This window comes from Bos indicus, chromosome 23, assembly GCF_029378745.1.
Source record: "Bos indicus isolate NIAB-ARS_2022 breed Sahiwal x Tharparkar chromosome 23, NIAB-ARS_B.indTharparkar_mat_pri_1.0, whole genome shotgun sequence".
Lineage (NCBI taxonomy): Eukaryota > Metazoa > Chordata > Mammalia > Artiodactyla > Bovidae > Bos > Bos indicus.
This window is the reverse complement of record NC_091782.1, coordinates 13,211,910-13,234,807: the sequence shown is the minus strand read 5'-3', so window position 1 is coordinate 13,234,807 and position 22,898 is coordinate 13,211,910. Positions and strand designations below refer to the sequence as shown.

The 22,898-nt window shown below is 44.3% G+C and overlaps 1 protein-coding gene across 2 annotated transcripts in view; it reads right to left on the bottom strand.

Annotated features, from left to right (window-relative positions):
• Positions 1-7,146, bottom strand: part of ZFAND3 (zinc finger AN1-type containing 3) — a 328,186-nt gene extending 321,040 nt beyond the window's left edge. The window contains exon 1 of one of the 2 annotated variants that reach the window (XM_070777441.1): positions 6,950-7,146. In XM_070777441.1, coding sequence (XP_070633542.1) covers positions 6,950-7,020 — 71 coding nt within the window. In that variant the 5' untranslated portion in view covers positions 7,021-7,146. The remainder of the gene's footprint in view (positions 1-6,949) is intronic. The other variant, XM_019985979.2, reaches the window with a different exon arrangement.
• Between the last annotated feature and the right edge of the window lie 15,752 nt (positions 7,147-22,898).

Here is a 22,898-nt window from a genome sequence, read left to right as displayed (position 1 = left end):
GTGACTGGCCAACTTCCTACATGTGGGTTTGTTTAGATACTGAACTTAACCTTTTTTCAAAAAGAAAAAGAATGTTTAACTTCAATCTTGATCATTAATTATTGTGGTAGCTCAAAACTTTGCATCAGTTTGCACAGACACAACCTCCTCATGACCTAATAAATTCAAATAATATTAGCTCTCACCCTCTTCATACTCTGCCCTCCATAAATATTTAATACACAGGGTTTTTTTTTTTTTAAAGAACTCTATATATTCAAAGAATTCTTAGCCCTCTGATTTTTCTAGTTTCTGGTTAATTTATGAAAGCTAATGTTAACTTTAATACCCAATTAAGGACTATGAAAGAGATTTTTAGTCAAAACTTTTCACCAGACAAAAAATTGGGTCTGCCTTTTTTTTTTGGGGGGGGGGGGGGGGAACGGGCGAAGTGAGAGTAGTGAATGGGGAGGAGAAAAGGATTATACCAAAAAAAGCATTATGTCCTATATTGTTAACTGGATCTAACTCTAAAAAGCCATTGACTCAAAACAATGTAAACAAAGACCATGGTTTCATTAAAAAAAAAAAAAAAAAATTATCTCCCTGTGATCCATCTATCACATCAAAGGGCAAATTTTGTATTTTCTGGATACCTTAAATGTATTCAGGAAAATGGGGCAAACAGATAGATAAACATACTGACAGTAAACGGGCTTCCGAAGTGGTGCAGTGGTAAAGAATTTGCTTGCCAATGTTGGAAACGCAAGAGACAAAGGTTCAATCCCTGGGTTGGGAAGATCTCCTAGAGGAGAAAATGGCAACCTACTCCAGTATTCAGGATTATTCAGGAAAATCCTATGAAGAGAGCCGCCTGGTGGACCACAGTCCACAGCATCACAAACAGTCAGACATAAATGAGCACATGTGAGCGCGCACACACACACACGATACTTCATTTAAATCATTTTCCATCTTCAGATGCACACAAAATTCAAAAGATGCAGAGTAAAACTGCGTGACTCCCTGACATTTACCCAAAGGAGCTGAAAACTGATGTCCACAAAAACCTGCACGCGGATACTGATAGCAGCTATATCTGTAATTGTCAACACTTAAAAGTAACCAAGATGTCCTTCAGTAGGTGAATGGATAAACTGATACCTCCAGACAATCGAACCTTTTAAGTGCTGTAAAAAAAAAAAAAAAGAGCTATCAAGCCACAAAAAGACATGAAGAACCTAAATACATATTTTAAGTGAAAGAAACCAACCTGAGAAGGCTACCTACTGCATGATTCCAACTATATGACATCTATAAAAGGCAAAACTACAGAGAAAGTAAAAAGATGAGTGGTTGACAGGGGATGGCAGGAGGGAGCAATGAACAGGTAGAGCACAGAGGATCCTTACAGTAGTGAAAACTACTCTATACACTATAATAGACACATGTCACTATACAGTCATCCAAACCCATAAACCGTACACCACCAAGAGTGAACTGTAGCATATACCATGGACTTTGGTGACAAAGACTTGTCGAAGTAGATTCATCACTGTTATAAGCACACCACTGTGGTGGAGACGCTGATAACAAGGGAGGCTGTGCATGGATGGAGCAAGGGGTATATGGGAAATCTCTGTACCTTACTCTCAGTTTTGCTCTGAACCTAGAACTGCTCTATAAACATAAAATCTTGTTTTAAGAAGTCTGTTGTTGTTTCTTAGTCGCTAAGTCATGTCTAACTCTTTTGTAATCCCATGGACCATAGCCCACCAGGTCTATGAGACTTCCCAGGCAAGAATACTGGAGTGGGTTGCCATTTCCTTCTCGAGGGGATCTTCCCGACCCACGGATCCAACCTGCATCTCCTGCAATGGCAGGCAGCTTCTCTACCACTGAGCCACCAGAGAAGCCCTAAAAAAATTTAAAATAAATAAAACTGCACAAATGAGCTGCTTTGTGTTTAAGAGAATGTTTAAAGAGGGGTTTTCTAATCAAATGGATAATTAGTGACATCACTGGAATGAACATTCTACTGATTAACTACTGAATCATGCTGTGTTCACATGGAATTTAAAAGCCCAGGTTAAGCTGGGTGAAGCGTGGCAACATGTTCCAAGTGGAAGACAAACTGAAAAATCAAAAATGAATGTGAGCGAGAGGGCCACACACTGCCAGGAGCAAGCATACTTGGCAGATAACTCACAGAGTGACAGAAGCAGAGTTCTATACCAACTCCCAAAGCCTGGTCTCAGAGACCATAAAAGAAATAATAAAAATAAGTAACCTCTGTTTAATCTAACTAGTCAGTGTCTTGGCTGAATCAACTTTCTACTAGTAACCAATTCAGCAACAGAATTTATTTTTTAAGATTACTCTTGATCTCTGCTCTAACCCCATCTTTATTTAAAATTCATCATTATTTAGCAGATTTAGTTGGTAAGTAAAATGCCTCTCAACAGAATAGATCACAAACATGAAACGCTAATAAAATCTATTTCCCTAAAGAAAATGTACCCATGTAATTTATGACATGATTCATTAGAAAATAAATCATGAATGTCTTTTTATCAAAACAATGAGACTCTTACCAAATAAATCCCGTATCTAAAACACTCCATTATTCCCTAAATATCTGACTGATCATTTATATCTACCATACTTTAAATTTCCTTACAAAAAAAAAAAAACCATACTTCTCAAAGCTGCCATTAAATAACACTGTGATTCAGACTGTCTCCAATTGTAAAGGCAGAATATCAATAGTTTTAATTAGATATTTATACTTAATAAGTAGAATTAGGGGAAAAAAGTCCACCTTTCCCCATCCTAATTAATTATCCTTTCTATTAACCTATAATACACTCAGTATCTTCTTTTCTTCCTTTTTTTTTTATATAATATTCTAGGTCTACTCTTTGAACAACTTTTGAAAATATTTGTGAAGACTCTATATCCCTCAGTACACTGTTTCAACAAATACCACTTATATCTATATAATTTAAAAGTGCTTTTACATATATCTGTATTTCAACTGAAGAAAATGCACCAATTGACTATTTCATTTCAGATTTGACAATCATAAACTAGCCTGATTTCTGCATGATTACTGAATGCCTAAAATAAGCCAAGAAAATGCTCATGCTTGTATTTCACTAAAAATTTTCAGGGAAAAAATTGTTTATGGTCATTAACTCTGAAAACATTTATGAGCTACACAAACATCTTCCAAATTTTATAAAGAGGTAAACCTTCAACAGTTTGCAAGGTAGCAAAGCTTCCCACCAGTCTCTCTGTAACACAGTAACTTAATTACCTCCACACAATTTCACAATACAAAACTAGAAACAGAATGTGTTCCAAGCACTAACATATTTGCACTGCTGCTCCTCCTGGCATTCTCCTTCCTAACTGCATTACCACAAGACCCACCTGAAAGCTCTATTTCAACCAACCCCACCTGACTGGTGTCCTGAGTGGATAATGCTGGGCAGCAAATCCTACACCCTAAGTCACTGGAGAGAAGAGCAGTCCTAAAGGAACTGCCTTAGTCAGTTAATGCCAGAACATTCTGCTAAGAGGCTCCTCTGCAAAGGGCTGGGTGTGGGCCCTGGCTAGCTGACTTTATAGACCTGTGGCTTCCAAAGAGTGCAATGCTGACTAAAGTTTTTACAACACCCTCACCTTCATGTTCATGAAGGGAAAAGCCAAGAGGCCTCCTCAGTGGCGTGTCTCCACTCTCCCTGGCTCACAGACACACCTTCTCCCCAGTCTTCTGTACCTCTGGACTTGGCAACACGCCACAAACACACAGACACCGCATTCTCTCTCTCACACACACAATCATACCCACATACCCAGGCAACTCTCAAGATCATCCAATCATCTTTCACATTAAAGAAGTCACCTCACAACCCACTCAAAGTTCTTCGACAGCTCCCCAGTGCACTCAGGACAAAAATCCAAAGTCTAAAGCATCACCTATGGAGCCCTGTGTCACTAACTGCTCTCATCACTTCAGCCACGTTTCCGGCTGACCTGTCTTCACAATCTACCAATCCTCTACAATGAACTTTCAGCTCCTCAAATTTGTAGTGCCCTAACATTCAGTCCTTCACCCATGCTATCCCCTCTACCTAAAAGAAATCACTCTTCTATTTCCATTCTCTCTTAATCTTCCTACAGGTCTAGGCTGGGCAACACCCTCCAGGCTAGCTTCCTCTATCTCTTCTTCAACTGTAGTAGGTGCCCCTTCCAATACACCCTCAGTTCAGTTGCTCAGTCTTGTCTGACTCTGCAACCCCATGGACTGTAGCACGCCAGGCTTCCCTGTCCATCACCAACTCCCGAAGCTTGCTTAAACTCATGTCCATTGAGTCGGTGATGCCATCCAACCATCTCATCCTCTGTAGTCCCCTTCCCCTCCTGCCTTCAATCTTTCCCAGCATCAGGGTCTTTTCCAATGTGTCTAATGCACCCTACACCAAGCCGAATACACTCACTGTAACTAGTGTTTCACTATTCTATGCCCCTTGCTCCCAGAGAACAGTGCCAGTGCTCCTCTTGTCTATTGTACCAGAGCCGCTCAAATATTTGCTAAATACATTCTAAGTTTACTTAATGAATGTAACTTAATATGAATGCAGCCCATAAATAAGGGAAACATGTCCCAAGTCAGTCATGATATAATGGAATCTAGGCAGCAATTTCCTTATACTTTCGTATAAAGTGCAAACTACAAATGCGTTTAGGAAAGGTTAAAACATTATACATTAAAAAGAACACCTTTCATCATAAATATATTAGTTTTTTTCCAACTCCTGTTAGTTCTTCCTTGGTGGTTCAGTAATAAAGAATCCATCTGCAAAGCAGGAAACTAGGGTTTGATTCCTGGGTCAGGAAGATCCCCTGGAAAAGGAAACAGCAACCCACTCCAGCATTCTTGCCTGGGAAATCCCATGGACAGAGGAGCCTGGCAGGCTACATACAGTCCATGGGGTTGCAAAAAAGTTGGACACAACTTAGTGACTTAACAACAAATAACAAATTCCTATTAGGCAAACTGTAGTTCATAAAAAGTATCATAATGAAAGTACCAAAAAAGCAGCTCTGGTTGCTTCTCGGACAAGTCTGGTATGAGTGTAACTAACTATTCCTCTCTACCACCAAACTCGCCTTGCATTACTCAGAACCTTGCTCAGTTTCTAAGTCCTGACATAGATCTTTTATTAAGGGTTCCACTTATAATAATGGTCCCAAGGACATAAACGTGTTGCCAGGAAATAGACCTGATACATCCTGGGCATTAGCTGCCACTGGCAGCTACTTTCTTTGAGCCACATGTCTTCTTATGAGTTACAATCTGAGGCTTGTGACACCAGATTTTTCCAGGGCAGCAGACTGATGTCATAAACGTGATGGTACTAAGCACTCTAAAGAGCTCACCAGCTCCACCCTGAAATCCCTGAATGCAAAAGGAAGCTTCCCATCTGTAAATAAAGCCTCAGTTTCCCCAGCTATATATAGAGAATGCTTCCCACTTAGGTTTTTGTGGGAATTAGACAGCCTATGAAAGTACTTAGCAGACAACACCATTATTATTTTCAAGTCAAAAAGACGGGGAGACTACAAAACCTAAGATATTTTCACATCTTCAGAACTTTTGGTAATACCATAACTTATTTTTCGCTAATATCCTTTCAGCAGGAAATTTCTGTGAAACAAAAGGCAGAAAGATGAGGAAATGAGAATCGATTTTTTTTTTTTTTTGGTCATAACCTTTGATTACAAACTCCACAGTAATCTACATTAAGATCCACTTTCTAATTTATCTCTGCACTCCCAAAAATCATAGCCTTAATTTCTACTTCAATCATCCCTAGGATCTGAAAGACAGTAAAGATATATCTTCAATACATCTTTCCAAAATGCTCTCACAAGAAATAATCATTTCCTTACTGCCTCTACGCACCTTCGAATATACTGAATCTTTGGAAAATAAAAAAGCTAAATCACAAAAGTTGGCTTTCAAGGTCTCCAGTTTCTTTCCAATAGACCTAGAGTCATGAGTTATAATGGAAGCACCTGTCGGGTAAAACGGGTGGCAATCCTTAAAACTCCAAGTGTAACAAGAACTTAAACTGTAATTACAGGTGGTAAAGTTGACTTCCCACCTCATACATTTTCACTCTAACACAGGATGGCCAAATAATAATATAAGCTGGCCAAGGTGAACATTTCTATCATTAAAAAAAGAAATGGAAGAGAATTTGAGCCAATTAAGCATACAGGCTCTCACGTTCCTAAGTCAAGCTGACTTGAGGTTTGTTGTTTTTTGTTTTTTGTTTTTGACAAGGAAATCTTACAGATCTTCTGAAACGTGTTTTGAATGAAGGTGAGAGACCTCAAGAGTCTTGTAACTTTACCCAAGCCTGGGTTCTGGGCTCAACTTTTTAAAATGGGTGACGTGTGAACAGCTTCCTAAAAGCAAATGGGACTAGGATATAATTTAGGAAGTGATGATGCAAGTCTCTGGGGGACAGGGAGGAGGGGAGGTGAAAAAGTCAGAGGAAATACCCTCCCGGTTCCTGGGGGCACCAACTCAAGACCAAGGAGGGAAGGAAGGACCGGCCTCCAAAAGCCGAGGAAAGGGGGCACCCCCAGCTCCAGCCGAAGGTGCCAATGCCGCCCCCTCACCCTTCCCGCGGCCCTGCCCCCCTCACCCGTGGCCCGGGAGGCCCCTTTCGGCCCGAGCCTCCAGCAGGCGAGTCCCCGAGGGTGGCAGCGCACCCCAGGCAGGGCCTTCTCGGCCCACCGCACCCCCCAGCTCTCCCGAACCTGGAGCCCCTCCCTGCAGGCCCGGCCTGGGCCCAGCCCGAGGGTTCCGGCCTCCCCGGGCCCCGAGGCCTGCCCTGGCAGCTCCGGCGCCCGCGCCCCGGCCCCCGCCCCCACCCGGCAGGGCACTCACCCCCAGAAGCCGCAGGGACAGCGAGGCGGCAGACTGGGCGCTTTGCTGCGCTCGCTCCCAGCGTCTCCCATGGTGCTCGGCGGCGGCGGCGGCGGCGGCGGCGGAGCTCGGCGGCGGCAGCGGTGGCAGCGGCTGGGCCTGGGCCCCGCTCGAAGGAGGCGGCGGCGGCGGCGTCGGGGGGCTCAGGGCGGGGGGAGGGGAAGGGAGCGGGCGGGCGCGAGTCCGGGGCTCCGAGCCGGGATTCCAGGCCGGTCAGCTGGAGGCGGGCCGCACCACTCGGCCTGCGGAGACAGGGGGTGGGGGTGGGGGGAGGCCGGGGAGGAGGCGCGGAGAGTAAGAGGGAGGGGAGCTGAGGAGGTGGGGCGTGCGGGTGAACCGAGGACCGCGGGGCGGGGAGGAGGGAAGACCCGGCGCCCTCGGCAGTTCCCACCGCCGCTCCCAGCCACAGCGATGTCCCGTGCGGCGGCGCTGGGAAGGACCTCAGGCCCCCCCCGCCGGCTCCGGCGTAGCAGCGGCCGCTGTGAAAGCCGCGGCCCCGCTCGCTCCGTAACACCCTCCCCTCCCCCGGAGGCTGCGCTGACCGGACAATGGCCGCTCCGCCCCCTCCCCGCCTTGAGCACCCCTCCCGAGGAGTCACACAATGGTCTCGCCCGGGGGGGTGAGGGGAGCCGCCGCCGGAGCCCGGCAGCTGATCAGCTGGGCGCCGGGCGTGCCACTTTGTTCAGCTCCTCAAAGGAAGAGGACGGGGCCGTGGGCAGAGCCGAGACCGCGGGGCTGTCACTCGACGACAGGCCTCGGTGGCTTTCGTATCTTTCGGGACTTTTAAGGTCTGAGGGAAACTTAACCTTCCCCCGCCCCGTGAAGAAGGGGAAAGCACGCTGCTGAGTACTCTGGGGCACGTTGCCTCCCGCGAAACGGGAGTGGTACGCCCCAAGCGAGGAGGGGGGAGGAGCAGACTAGTTGTTTAAGGGTAAGTTGGGCCGGTCCCGGAGCGGCGGCCGAGCATCGCGCATGCGCCCGGAGACCCCGTAAGCCGGACCGGGGAGGGGCTCGGAGGAGCGTTTCCAAACCCGGAAGTGGGGCTCGGTCTTCTTGGGGCCGTCGGGGTCTTCAGCTAGCCGAGAGGTGCATGGACCCTGCTCTCCTGCCCCTGGGAGATGTCGGGGGGCATTTCTCAGTGAACTGCTAACCCCTGAAAAAATCTCTCTTCCTAGATCTCCTACACCCAAGCTCACTCTTCCTGTTCCACCTGGAGAACTGGTCTCCCTTTGGCAGCGGTAAACTTTTGGGAATGTCCCTCCTCTCCTCCGCACCAGCAATGGAGAGGGAGCAAGAGGGTAGTGTCTGGGTCAGATTCCGTGCTCTTCTATGCCTATCGGTGTCCCCAGCCTTAGAGACACGAGTTCACTCCCTTTGCCGAAGCGAGGACAGCGTCTGTTCTTACTGGAGTGGACATTTTGGTTTTCGGAGGGGAACTATGGCCAAATCAGTGATGGAAATTTGGGAAGTGACCACAAAGTTTGAGCCACTAAAAAAACGAGTCCTTTAGCGCTCATTGTCTCTTAATCCTGAACCCATTCTAAGTTTCAGCCAGTCGTGAGCAGAAGGTAATTATTGATGACTAATTTCAACAAGGAGCAAATTTCCACCAGATCTGGAGAAATGACCCAAAGCTGAGGCCCTTATGGGCGAACTTCTCAGTCCCTGGGAGGCTTCCTGTCTTTTTTTTTTTTTTTCCCCTTGTTTTCTTTTCTCACAGTTCAGCATGTTCACAGGCGGACTTGAAGACCATTCACAGGGGCCTTGAACCCCTTTTCCTGGCACAGAGAGGAGGAGGGCTTGCCAGTTAACAACCACAAACCCTATTGTAAACAGACGTTGCTTGCTGTCCCCTCCTGCCCCTCACCAATTAAAGTTTTCTAAATAGTCACAATTATTTTAAGTTCAGTGCTGCTGCTGCTAAGTCGCTTCAGTCGTGTCTGACTCTGTGCGACCCCATAGACGGCAGCCCACCAGGCTCCCCTGTCCCTGGGATTCTCCAGGCAAGAACTGGAGTGGGTTGCCATTTCCTTCTCCAGTGCATGAAAGGAAGTTGCTCAGTCGTGTCCGACAGCACTGAGCTCCCTCGCTCACAGCACTGGTATGAAATGCCCGTTTTGTTTGTGCATGCTCTGTGGACTTATTAAGGTTCTTGTTGCGTCTTCTGACTTCTAATAATCTGGGAGAGACATCAGTGAGCGGGCCTGAAGAGAGATCTTAGGGGCCCACCTACCTCCTATCTCGTAAATAGCAAGGATCCCACTTGGTTTAGCATTCCTCCTAAACAGGCTCTTACTGATAAAAACAGTTATTGCAAAAATCAAACCACTTAAAGCCAAAGTACTCCCCAAATGAAATGGTGATTTATTTTGCTTAATATTTAGTTTCGACTTTGTGGATTTTCACAAGACTTCAATAAATATTTCTGTCAAAAGCCTATAGAGTGGATGAAGTCATTTGGCACATCTAGCTATCAGTGAGCTTGTGTTTCCTTAAATCTTCACTTAAACTGACATAAAATTGCCACATTCATGAAAGATTTACAGCCTTTGAGTTTAACAAACTGAGATTAAGTGGGACTCTTGCTGTTAGCATCTTGACAACTTTCTATTGTATGTGGGGGAAAAAAAACCTAAAAGCAAAAGGAAATTTTTATGTAAAACATGATTGTCATCTTACAAACTGCTTGTCTACCTGTATGTTTGCCAGTTATTCAATTTAACAAGCATTTATTAAGTACCCAGTATGTACCAGGCATTTCCTAAGGCTCTGTCCCTCCTACTCCCCTCTGCCCCTTCCTCTGTTACCCAGCACACTTCTATTGCCCCTTCATTTATTTATTACCTCTATGTCTCCCGTACTCTGATCAGGCAGAATTGGTCCCTCCTTCTTCTGCGCAGATAGTCCCCATTATAGGCCTAGGAAATTTATATGTCTGTGTGTTCTCACAAAACCTAGCTCCAAAAGGACTAGCTCTTAGAAATTGCTGTTAATGTACCGACAACCAAGTGGGGTATTACCTAGATTAATTTTATTACCAAATACTGTTGTTTTATTTCTATATATACCTTTCTGTTAGTGCATGTTCTGTAGACTTGTGGGCTCCACCAGTCTCGGTGGGACTGCAGCAAACTCAATCAGTGTTTGTTGAATGAAAGAGCTAATCTGATAAAAGTCACTCTTAGTCAAGGCTCTTTTGTCTGCCAGTACAGAAACCTACTGAAACTTCTTTGTGAAAGAAAAAAAAATTAAGGAAATAATCTTACAGAACCCAAAGGCACAGAGAGCAACAAGATCTCACGAAGGACTGGAACAATGATTTAACTTACCAGCATGAAGCCCAGTAGGTATTCCTTCATTATCTCTTTTTCTCCCTGGTCAAATGTTGTTCTCTCTACAGAGCTGCTGCTTCTTTGCAGACTTGCCTTCACTGCTTCTCTGGGAACATAGTAGAACGTGGCTGTCCACGTTTACATATCCTCGCTTCCAGAACATGGCTGTCCAAGCTTACGTATCGTCATTTCAAGAACTAACAGAGATTGGGACTTCCCCGGTGGTCCAGAGGCTAAGACTCTGTGTTCCGAATTCAGGGTCCCTGGGTTCGATCCCTAGGTCAGGAAACGAGATCCTGCATGCTGCAACTAAATAATCCGTATGCCTCAAAGATCACAGATCCTAAGTGCTGCAACTAAGACCCAATGCAGCCAAATATTTTTTAAAAAAGAAATTGGAAATAGCCAAGAATTTAGAACTTGCAGAGATTAATTAGTATCTATAAACCTCATTTCCCAGGAGAAAGAACTTTATTGATCTAAATCATGACAGATTGTCTATTCCTCGTACAGTCTCCTTTAGCCAGTGGAGCGTAATGTAGTCAGGGCTCTTTACTTTGTAATGCAAACATGGCTGCTAGAGGCCCACCCTTGTAGCCTACAGTTCTCAAAGAAGATCAGTGATATTCTTGGCAAAGATTCCAAAAGGTGTCTACCACAGACCAAAACAGGAATAAATGGGCAGCCTGAAATTGAAAAGCGTATAGAACAATGGACAAGTTCAAGAATTTTCCAACAAAGGAACTGCTATTTAAACTATTTCAGGCCTAAATTTAAATGGCACTCCCTCAAATAAGCCTTCACTAATACCCTGCACCAATTAAAATTATGTTACTCCATTTTTATCTTCTGTGGCACTCTCTTCCTTTGCAGCACTGTTCACAGTTTATAATTAAATATTTATTTGTCTCCTCTCCAAAGATCATGTCTGTTTACTGCTATATACATAATGCCCTGGGCATATTTGGTTGGCATTCAATAAATATTTGTTGAATGAATACAAAAGCACAATAATTTGTTCTATCAATGTGAGACTCATATATGAATTGGCATCCTAATCAGGCTATCCTGGGGAAACGTCTCCATCACCACTCAAATCACCTGAAGGCACTGAAGCTCACAGTGAACTTTTTTGTTACACAGCAGTTGTAAGAAATAAGACCCAGTGTTCATCTGCTTCCTCCTATTATCTTCCTGCTGCTGCTAAGTTGCTTCAGTCGTGTCCAACTCTGTGCGACCCCATAGATGGCAGCCCACCAGGCTCCCCCGTCCCTGGGATTCTCCAGGCAAGAACACTGGAGTGGGTTGCCATTTCCTTCTCCAATGCATGAAAGTGAAAAGTGAAAGGGAAGTCGCTCAGTCGTGTCCGACTCTTCGCAACCCCATGGACTGCAGCCCACCGGGCTCCTCCGTCCATAGGATTTTCCAGGCAAGAGTACTGGAGTGGGTTGCCATTGCCTTCTCTGTATTATCTTCCTAGCTGGCTGCTAACTCTTCATTTTTAGTTCCCAAAGTTTCTTTGTGAAGAACCCTTGAACCATTTCCTATAAAGTGCCCACTCAATTGGCCGAAAGCTCAGAGAAAACCTAAAAGTTCAGGACATCATCAAATTAGGGGACCAAAGTGTGGGGGGTAATTGGCAGAAGTGCTTTCGTCATAACTGTCTTGACTATTTTCTACTGTAGATTACATTCCAAATGAACCTATAGTGTGACTCTTTGGAGTAGTTTGCAATCACCATTGGCCCAAAAGGAGCCATCTACATGGCCCACAGGGTTTAGGAAAGGATAATATTAATGCTTCAGCTGCTCCTGAAGTACCAACCGAGGTTGTATATGAAAGATGTGATTCAAGGGCAGAGGCTCAGAAGGGCTTGTTGTTCAGTCACTAAGTCACATCCAGCTCTTTTTGACCCCGTGGACGGCAGCATACCATGCTTCCCTGTTCTTCAATATCAGAGGAGCTGCTTTCTTGGTAACACTGAGTCCAAAGACCTTGGCCCTGAAAGTCACAACCTAAAAGGAGGCACAAGTAGAGACCTGAGACAAAACAGATGGTCCTCCAACTCTGATTCTAATCATTACCCCATGACTCTTAACTCCCTTTCATCATTATCATTCATTCTTATTAGTGCTGATGTTCAATCCAAATTCTAGCCTCAGTCTTTATCCTCATCCTAATATTATCTGTAAAATTTAATCCTAGATTGTAAACCTAATCTCAACCCTAATACTCAGAGCTTAACAAGGCTCCTTGCCTTCCCACTGTCTTATTTTCCCTCGCTCTTCTGCTTGTATCCCTTGGCCCTGACCCACTCCAAGAAACAGAGAACTCTTTAATATCCTGAGCCACTGGGGAGATTGGGAACCAGTTTCATTAATCCTAAAAAAAGATCCTTGGGCTTTCAGGAAAGAGAAAGTGGATGAGTCTCTCACCTGCACAGGACACAGAAATCCTCCACAGTCACAACATGGCCTGTTGCCCAATTCAGGAGCTGCTTGGCCTCTGAAAGCCCGGGGGGGGGGGGGGGGGGGGGGGGGGCGGCGGCGGGGAGGACGCAATCCAAGTATAGACTCAGGAGCCTGTGGTACAGCTGGCCAAGAGCAGGAGATCTGACACCTTTCTGCAAAATGATCAGGTTAGATTAGAAGGGGGGATGGCAAACCATGTTCTCAGAGCAAGAATTCTGGTTTCTGCTCTCCTGCCTCACTTGAGTTTGGTTTTCCAAAGGGAAAAAAAAAAAAAACTTTTTCTTTTTTTTTTTTTTTTTTTAAGTTGCTAAGCCAGCCCCTCCCTGAGCTTCCTTCTGGCCCTCAAGTTTTCTGATGTGCAGTTGATTCTTTCAGTCACTTACGGTCCAGTTGGCATGGATAAACTCTCAGAGCCAAGGGAAAAGAAGAGCAACCAAGCATACCGTCTCCAGCTCTTCTCAGGAAACTAAAAATAAATAAAATGAAGAGTGTGATGGGGAGGAGAGGGGAGGAATGGAGAAAATGCTGCCATTTCACGTCCTCTGTTCTCTTGCTCATGAAGCAATTGCTGATTTCCCTGCTGCTCACACCCGTCTTGGTGTGAAATTTGATTTTTACTGACTTTGAAATTTCAAGAATGGGAATATTGTTTTTCCCAGAAATACTTGACCTTTGTGGAGAAAAAAAATTCAAATGATGAAAAAGTAAAAGTTCTTCCTAATACCACCCGCCTCCTCAGAGATATGCTTTGTTAACAGTTTGGTATATAGCTCTCCAGGCTTTTCATTTATATGTGAGTATATAAATGGGGTCATTCAACACATAGCATATTCTAGCTGATTATTTTTAACTTAGAAATATGTCTTGAACGTCTTCTATAATCTACGCATATAGCTTTGCAGTCTTGTCTTATAGCTAAATGTATTAGGGTTCTCCAGAGATATATGTGATATATATATATGTATATACATGTACATACATATATGAGTGTGTGCTCACTCAGTCGTGTCCGACTCTGCGGCCCCACGAAGTGTGTAGCCTGCTGGGGTCCTCTGTCCATGGAATTTTCCAGTCAAGAATACTGGAGCAGGTTGTCATTTCTACTCCGAGGGATCTTCCTGACCCACCTTCTATCTACTAATGGTTAATATAATATGAAATCATATATAAAAATATATATGATAGCCATATACGTGAGATTTTATTTATTATATCTATGAAGTATAATCATATATATTGTTATTTATTCATTTATTTATATTTACCATGTATGTAAAAAGAGATTTGTTATAAGGCGTTGGCTCATGCAATTACAGAGGCTGAGAAATCCCAGGATCTGTAGTCAAAAGACCTGAGAACCTGGAGAGCCAATCGCTTAAGTTCCAGTCTGAACCTGAAGACAGAAAACTCATGTCTCAGTTCAGAGACCATCAGGCAGAGAGTAAATTCCCTCTTGCTCAAATTTTGATCTATTCAGGCCTTTAACAGGTTGGATGAAGCCTCCCACATTGGGGAGGGCAATCTGCCTTACTCACTCTACTGATTCAAATGTTAATCTCATCCAGAAACATCCTCACAGACACACCCAGAATGTTTAACCAGATATCTGAGCAGTCCATGGCCAGGTCAGGTTGACACATAAAATTAAACATCACACTAAAATGACAGGCTCCAAAATCAAGTTGACTAAGTTGGAATCAGCCTCCTACCAACTATAAGATGAGCCTCTAAGGGAATTCCTTAGCCTGTCTGTGCCTCAGTTTCCTCATTTATTACTGGAGAGCTTTTCACATGCCTAATTTCTCTTTGATGGCCCTACTTTTCCTGATCCCAGGCCTTTTAAGAGATGCACACACAAACTAGGCTTTGTTAGGAAGCCCTAACCTCTGGCCATAGAAATTCAGATTAGCTCATGGAGAACCAGGGCCATCCCTGGCCTGACTTGCAGTCTTTGCCTTCTGATAGAAAGTGTCCTTGGGCCCATGTAAGCCCAGAGCTTGATAGGGACCCTCCGCTTGGAACCAGGCCACCAAAAACCAAGACAAACAAAAAAAAATATCTTGAAAGACAGCTAGGTCCAGCTTTCTACTTTTATAAAAAATTTTACAAGGAATCTTCCCCTATAATCCTATTAATGTCTTGGATAAATTTTTTAGAAAAAGAATTGCAATACTGTTTAACATTTGTTTGTTTTCAGTAGCTAGGTCGTGTCTGACTCTTTGCAAAGCCATGGACTGTAGCCCTCCAGGCTCCTCTGTCCATGGGATTTCCCAGGCAAGGACACTGGAGTGGGTTGCCATTTTCTTCTCCAGGGGATCTTCCTAGACCAGGGATCAAACCCATGGCCCCTGCATTGATAAGCAGATTCTTTACCACTGAGCCATCAGGGAAGACCAATTTCCCTCCAGAAAGGCTGAACCAATTTATATTCCCTCCAACAGTGAGTAAGAAGACAGATTTCCCAGCACCTCAGTAGCACTGGGATATCATTACTCTTTCTAATCATTGCCAAGGTCAAAGGTAAAAAATGAAAACCCAATGGATGTTTTAATTTGCACTTTTGGGTTATTAATGAGGACCAGATTTTTTTAATATCATATTTTTATATATGATATAAAAATAGTTGAATTTGAATCTGGATTTATTTTCGTGTGCATCATGTATTTATAGCCTTGGTCAATTTTTCTACAAGGATTTTTTTTCTTATTTAAAACATTTATGTTGGGACTCCCCTAGTGGATAAGAATCTGCCTGCCACTGCAGGAGATACAAGCTCTATCTCTGGTCAGGGAAGATCCCACATGCCATGGAGCAACTTAGTCCATGTGCCATAAATACTGAGCCAGTCCTCTAGGGCCCGTGAGCCACAACTACTTTGCCCCCACATTCTAGATAGAGTCCATGCTCCGCCACAAGAGAAGCCACTGCAAAAGAGTAGCCCCCACTCACTGCAACTAGAAAAAAGTCAGAGCAAAGCAACAAAGACCCACTGCATCCAAACACAAATTTTTTTAAAAAGACATTACTGTTGATATTGAGAATATTAACCTTTTATCATATGTACGACAAATTATTTCACTGCTATTTATTTCTTAACTGTATCTAGACTTTTGATTTTCAGGAGTCTAAAATTCAGAGGAACTCTGCAAATGAACTTTGGCTAATGTTTGAATTGCCAACACACAGACACTTCTTTCTTAAGGCCTCTAGTTTATAGGTTAAAAAGAAAAGGAATGAAAGGGAAAAATACAGGAAATTGGAGGAGATGGGGGCAAGCACTGAGGGAAACCCCATCCCCCCAGGCCCCCAAATCTAGCTCATCTCAGGCAGGCTCAGCTCTGCCTCCTTGGGTCAGCCTAGCTCCTTAGCGCTCAGGTGCCAGTCCTGAGCTCCCTGAGGTGACTCACCCAGGATCTGCCTCAGCCTTTCTGATTTCCTGTCTAGAGGTGGAAAAACAGCCAGAAGTAGTGGCAGCATAATTCTGTCAGTCCCTGGAGATTGGCCTGAAGTTCCCCATCAAGTCCCTCGCTCAAGTTCGCAGACAGTATCTAGGAGAGACGACCAATACATGCAACCAGGCTGGGCTCCACGACCCAGTGGGAAGAACCAAAGGTCTTTGAGGAAGGTGGAGTGGTTAGGGAAAAGGCTTAGAATTCATTGTTAGGTTGAAATTAGGGAGAAAGCCAGCATTGGAAGGACTAGGCTGGGGAGTCAGGAGAAGGAATTTAGAATAATACCAAGCAGAACTGGTGGCTTAGGTAAATGGTTATGATTGGGGAAGAGGCTTAGATGTTCAGGATGGGGTTGAAAGGCAAAGGTTGGTGTCTTAGACTGGATTCCTTTCCCCCTACAAAAGCTGGCCCTGAAACAAGGATTGGGAGATACAGAGAATACTAATAGGGGTGGTGAAGTGGCCAATAAAGGGTGTGTCATCAAGCAGCTATCACTGGGAGTGGCTAGAGTTCTCCCAGTGACTAGTGACTAGTCCTGCAAAAACTTGATAAAATCACACCTTGGTGGTATCCTATCACACCTTAATGGTATCCCATCACACCTTAATTGTATCCCATCATACCTTAATGGTATCCCATCTGAGGGAGGGGAAGCTGAGTATTTACATATAGCACTTCAGTCAGCCTTGTGCTGGCAGAGCACAAGAAACAGCTTTCAGAGAAAGCCTTCAGGCAAAGAGGTGCAGAGACTGGCCTGGCCTGCAGTAATGGGATCATTCTGAAATGGTCTGTCCCGAGGGATATAGATGGGACACCTGCAGTGTCTGCCATAGCTGGAACAGTGTGCGTGCGTGTGTGTGTGTGTGTGTGTGTGTGTAGTTGTGGGGGGGGGGTTGATATTTGGTAAAATTATCCAGGGGTTTCTTCCTAAGGTTATGATTAATCCAGTAAAGCTAGTTACCTTCTGATTAGGAGTTAGGGAGCAGAGATAAGGTTACAATAGGATTAGAGAATTAGGGTTTGTTAAGGGCACTCAGAGGCTACTCATCACATCCATCCAAAGTTACCCAGCTAGCAGGTGATGAGCTGGAGCAGGATTGTGGCCTGGTCTGTGTTACTCCAAAGCCCATTAAGAGGACAGAGTGCAGGCCGGCCTAGGGAAGGGGGGAGGTGCCCGCTGGACCCATGCTGCCCGGGCTTCTCCCCTGCAGCCAGGGAACGGGGCGAGGAGGAGGCTGTGCAGCTGCCATCTGTTCTCTTGGCTCCACTGCCTGGCAACTGCCCACCCATGTCTGCTCCCTGCTCTGGAGGAGGACCATTCCTCCACAGCCCATCAGGCAGGATGAGGAACGGTGGCCCAGCCAAGGCCACACCGCATGATGGATTCAATGATTATGACTTTCTGATGTGGGGGCTGTTCAGTGGTGCAGCAGACCCAGTCCCATCTGCTGTATCTTTCTTTAGAGAGCTGCTGGAAAGAAAAATCTGCATACTGCTCATGCTAGAATATGAGCGGGAGTGTGTTGTGTATATACACAGGCACAGGTGTGCACACAGGTGTGAACTTGGGTGTGTAGGGTGTGCATGTGCGCATGTGCACCCAGGTGTGGAGTTCAAAACCATCGCTGTTCTATTTCCTTCTCAGAGTTCATTTAGCAAATAAGTCATTGGTGAATAATAATGTGATCCTTTTTTTGGATAATTTCCACCTACAAGTAACTCTGGAAGGTGCTTTATGTACCTTGGTTATTGTGGTAAATATAAACCTTACAGCTACCATGCAAGAGAAATTTTATTTTCTTCATCCTGCAGATGAGGAGACTGAAGTATTGGGGGCTAAATTAGCTATCCAAAGACTTAATTTTTAAGTGGTAGAGTAAAGATCTGAGGGCTTCCCTCATAGCTCAGTTGGTAAAGAATCCACCTGCAATGCAGGAGACCCCAGTTCAATTCCTGGTCGGGAAGATGCAAGAGATAGGCTACCCACTCCAGTATTATTGGGCTTCCCTTGTGGCTCAGCTGGTAAAGAATCCACCTGCAATGTGGAAGACCTGGGTTCGATCTCTGGGTTGGGAAGACCCCCTGGAGAAGGAAAAGGCCACCCACTCCAGTATTCTGACCTAGAGGATTCATGGACTATATAGTCCATGGGGGTCGCAAAGAGTAGGACAGGACTGAGCGACTTTCACTTTCAGGACTCGAGACCGTGACTCTGATTCCACAGTGCATGATAACTAATTTCCATCTCCTCCCAGATCTTCTCAGAATGAGAGTGAACAAATTACTGCTACACATGACAACAGGAACCATTCATATTAAATTAATGTTGAGCAAAAGGAGTCAGACGTAAAATACTTGATTCCAAAATGCATAATTCCATTAATGTAAAGCTCAAAATCAGACATAACTAATCTATGCTGTACAGGGTTAGGAGAATGGTTACCCTTGCAGAGGGCAGGTGATTATTGGAAGAAGGCACTAAAGGGACTTCTAGGGGCTAGGAATAGGTAATATAGCATATCTTGACTTGGGTATTGGTTACAAGGATGCATTCGGTTTGTTCAGATTCGTTAATTACATATGTATGATTTATGTACTTTTCTGTGTGAATGTTTCACCTAAAAAAGAGCCCAAAATGAAAAAAAATATTTCCAGGGGTTTTGAGAGATTCAGAGAAAGAAAGCACCCCAAAACCTGCCTTTGTGATGGGGGCCTTAGGAAGCCCCTAGGCTATGGAATGGGAAGGAGGGTTAAGGTTAGTGGACTCCAAGCTGAGTGCTCCAGGGGGCTGGCAAAAAGGCATGATAAGGATCTAGGAAAATTAATGATAGTTCTGAGTATATAGACCAGGACACAACAGAAACTTTCAAAGGTGGTTGTTATGTAGTGGCCAAGAGAAGATTGTGGCCTTTTGACTGTGGCTCAACAGACCTAGGTGGATGTCCTGGCTCTATCCTCTACTGCCCAGTGAACTAGATAGAGCTGTTCATCCTCTGGGAGTTGGTTACCTCCCCTGCTCAATGGGTCACTGAGACCACAACCTGCTATGAGTATTAAATGATGCGATATAGTTAAAACACTGTCACGGAGCATGGTTCCTGGCAGGCATTCCGCAAAGGTGTGTTTCGAAGGTGGAGGAAAAGATGCTCTGGCATCTGAGAGCTCCCTTAAATATCAGGAGGTCTGGAAGGTGGAAGATGCCTCACATTCACTCTGGGTATCTGAAGCCAGAACAGAGTAATGGATCATCCATGAGTTAGGACCTGGTCTGTGATGGGAGGGAAGAAGTCAGATCTCAGCCGTGGCAGCTAGCACAAACTGATCCACTCGGCAGCGAAAGTCCTGCTGCAGAGATTCCAGGAAAGAGAGCCAGGAAAAGGATCCTGGCTTAGGGCAGCAGGGAGAGGTTTCTAGATTGGGAGCCTAGCCAGAGAGGAAGTTTGGGGGAGAACTATCTGATATAATGGAGGCTTATGAAACTGTGTGCTATAAGCTCTTCCTCTAGGAAAGTGTTTGGAGTCTACCCCTCAAATTTTTTCCACAATATACAGAGATTGGTAAAATGTGTCCTAAAAACTGGTGAAAGAGGACTTCCCTGGTAGTGCAGTGGCTACGATTCCGCATTCCCAGTGCGGGGGGTCCGGGCTCAGTCCTTGGTCAGGGGACTAGATCCCACATTCTGAGACCCACTGCCACCAAATAAACGAAACAATAAGCTGATGAAGGAACCAAGTTTAGCCACACTGAGACAGCAGGAACCCTCTGAAAACACAGCTGACAGATGAGGTATCTAAGGAAGAACTTTCTGACTCACCCCCTAACTCAACCGCCAGCTACCCCAAAAGGCTTCCTGCCTGGTGCCCCACTTAGAAATCTGCACTTTCTCTTTCATACTCCTGAGGCATACTCCACACACTGCCTATGGGCCTATGGGCCATGCTACCTGGAGAAGGGAAACAGGCTTGTGTTATTTTTCTGCTTATAACGTAAAACCCAAATAATAGTCTTAGACATGACAGCAATTTATTTCACCTTCATTTAAGAGAAGTCCAGAAAAACTTGTGCTTTAAAAAGTACCATCAGTGACTTCCCTGGCAGTCCAATAGTTGAGGCTTCGCCTTCCAATGCAGTGGGTGTGGGTTAGACCTCCGGTCAGGGAGCTAAGATTCCACATGCCTTGTGGCCAAAAACCAAAACATAAAACAGAAGCAATACTGTTCACAATTTCAATAAAGACTTTTTAAATGGTCCATATCAAAAAACCCTTTAAAAAAATAGATACCATCAGAAACATGAAAAGACAAGCCATTGACTGGGAGAAAATATTTGCAAATCATATATTTAATAAAGAGCTGGAATCTAGAATATATAAAGAATACTTGAAACTCAATAATAAAAAGACAAACAATCCAATTTAAAAATGGACAAAGGATTTGAACAGACATTTCACCAGCGGAGATATACATCTTAGTCATTCAGTTCAGTTCAGTCGCTCAGTTGTGTCCAACTGTTTGTGACCCCATGAATCGCAGCACGCCAGGCCTCTCTGTCCATCACCAACTCCCGGAGTTCACTCAGACTCACATCCATAGAGTCAGTGATGCCATCCAGCCATTTCATCCTCTGTCGTCCCCTTCTCCTCCTGCCCCAATCCCTCCCAACATCAGAGTCTTTTCCAATGAGTCAACTCTTCGCATGAGATGGCCAAAGTACTGGAGTTTCAGCTTTAGCATCATTCCTTCCAAAGAAATCCCAGGGCTGATCTCCTTCAGAATGGACTTGTTGGATATGGGGTAGCTGCCCGCACTAAATGCGCCGGTCGCAGCCACCCACACTGAATCTCTTAGTCATTAGAAAAATGCAAATCTAAAAAAGACTGGATATGTGTTTATGTATAACTGATTCACTTTGCTGTATAGCAGAAGCTAACACAACATTGTAACTCAACTATAGTGCAATAAAAAAATTCAAAAATTAAATAAGATGCAAAAATATATTGTACAGCACAAGGAATATAGCCAATATTTTATAATAATAATTTAGAAAAACACAATGACATACCACTCACAACCACTAGTATGCCTATAAGCAAAAAGCCAGACATTAACAGGTCCTGGAGCATATGCAGGAAAACTGGGACTCTCATAAATTGCGGAAAGGAAGGTAGAAAGGCTCAGCCACTTTGGAAAAGAGTTTGGCAGTTTCTTAATAGGCTAAACATTTGTTTACTATACAACGCAGCAATTCTACTCCTAGAATCTACCCACCAAGAAAATAAAAATATATGTCTGCACAGACTTGTAGAAAAATATTCAAATAGCCAAACAGTAGCCAAAAAGTGGAAATAACCCAAATATTCATTAATTGGTTAATGATATATCTCTCTATTAGAATATGATTCAGCAGCAAAAGGAAAAAAGCACTGATACCTCCTACAATGTGAGTGAATGTCCAAAACATTACGGTCAGGGAAAAATGCAGAAGTCTACATATTCATGATTCCATTAATATGAAATGCCCAGAAAAGGCAAATCCATAGAGGAAGAAAGTAGATTTGTGGTTGCCAGAGACTGGGTAGGAATGAAAGCCAATGGGCAGAAAGGCTGTATTGAGGATTGCACAACTCTGTAACTTGTTAGTCTGGTGGTCCTCTAGTGTTTGTTCATTTTTATTGAGGTGTAATGTACATATGAAAAAGTACACAAACCCTAAATGACCAGTTTGATTGACATCCCCTCACACACATGTATACCCTGGCATAACCACCATCCAGATCAAGTGAACATCTCCGGTACCCCAGAAGGCCCATCCTAGCCAGTCCCCCACAAAACCTAACACCACCACTAACAAAACCCCCTAACCGCCATTCTGACTTGTCACCGTAGAGGAGTGTTGCCTGTTCCTAGAAAAATACCACCTAGAGTGCACACTCCGTGGGTGTCACCCTCCATTTCTACTCTCATGTGGCCCTTAATGTTGACCCTGGGCTCCTCGGCCACTATCTTCTTATTGCAACACTCTGCTCCACACTGGACACCACCCGTCTTGTCTTTCTTCATCCCCTCGAAGTGCCACTAACACATCATGATGATGTTGATTTTTACTGAAGATTTGGAGTCAATTGGGAGAACTATAACACAGGATAGAAAACAACCTGAAGTTCCCTGGTAGGTGTCACGAGCCCTAGAAGTGCACTGGCCACCCTCTGTCATTGGGTGGGTTCTCCCAGGTCTCTTCATCATGTGATTGTCTGTCCCCTGCCCCATGTTGTTATGCAAAACAGTTTCCGTTAGCCTACAGGCCAGGCCGAGCACCCAGTCTTTCCTGCCAAAATCACCTATGGAGACTCATCAAAGTGTTTTCCTGAATGAAAGAACCTCCTATTCAGGAAGTAGAAGAGACTGTATCGGCTTTCTCTTAAATAGCGCTTTGGTTTTTCCTGCTTTAGTCTCATTTTAAAGATGAAGAAATTGAGACCCGCAGAGGATAAATAACTTGCCCTGATCAAAAAGCTCTTAATGGAAATAAAACTGGAAATTGAGCCCTGACTCCAACGTCCACAAGGTGACTTGTTCATCTCTGATCCCTAGAATTTAGCCAAGTGTCAGAGATCAATTAACGCTTGCTGTAGTTGAACTGAATTAAAGGATGGATT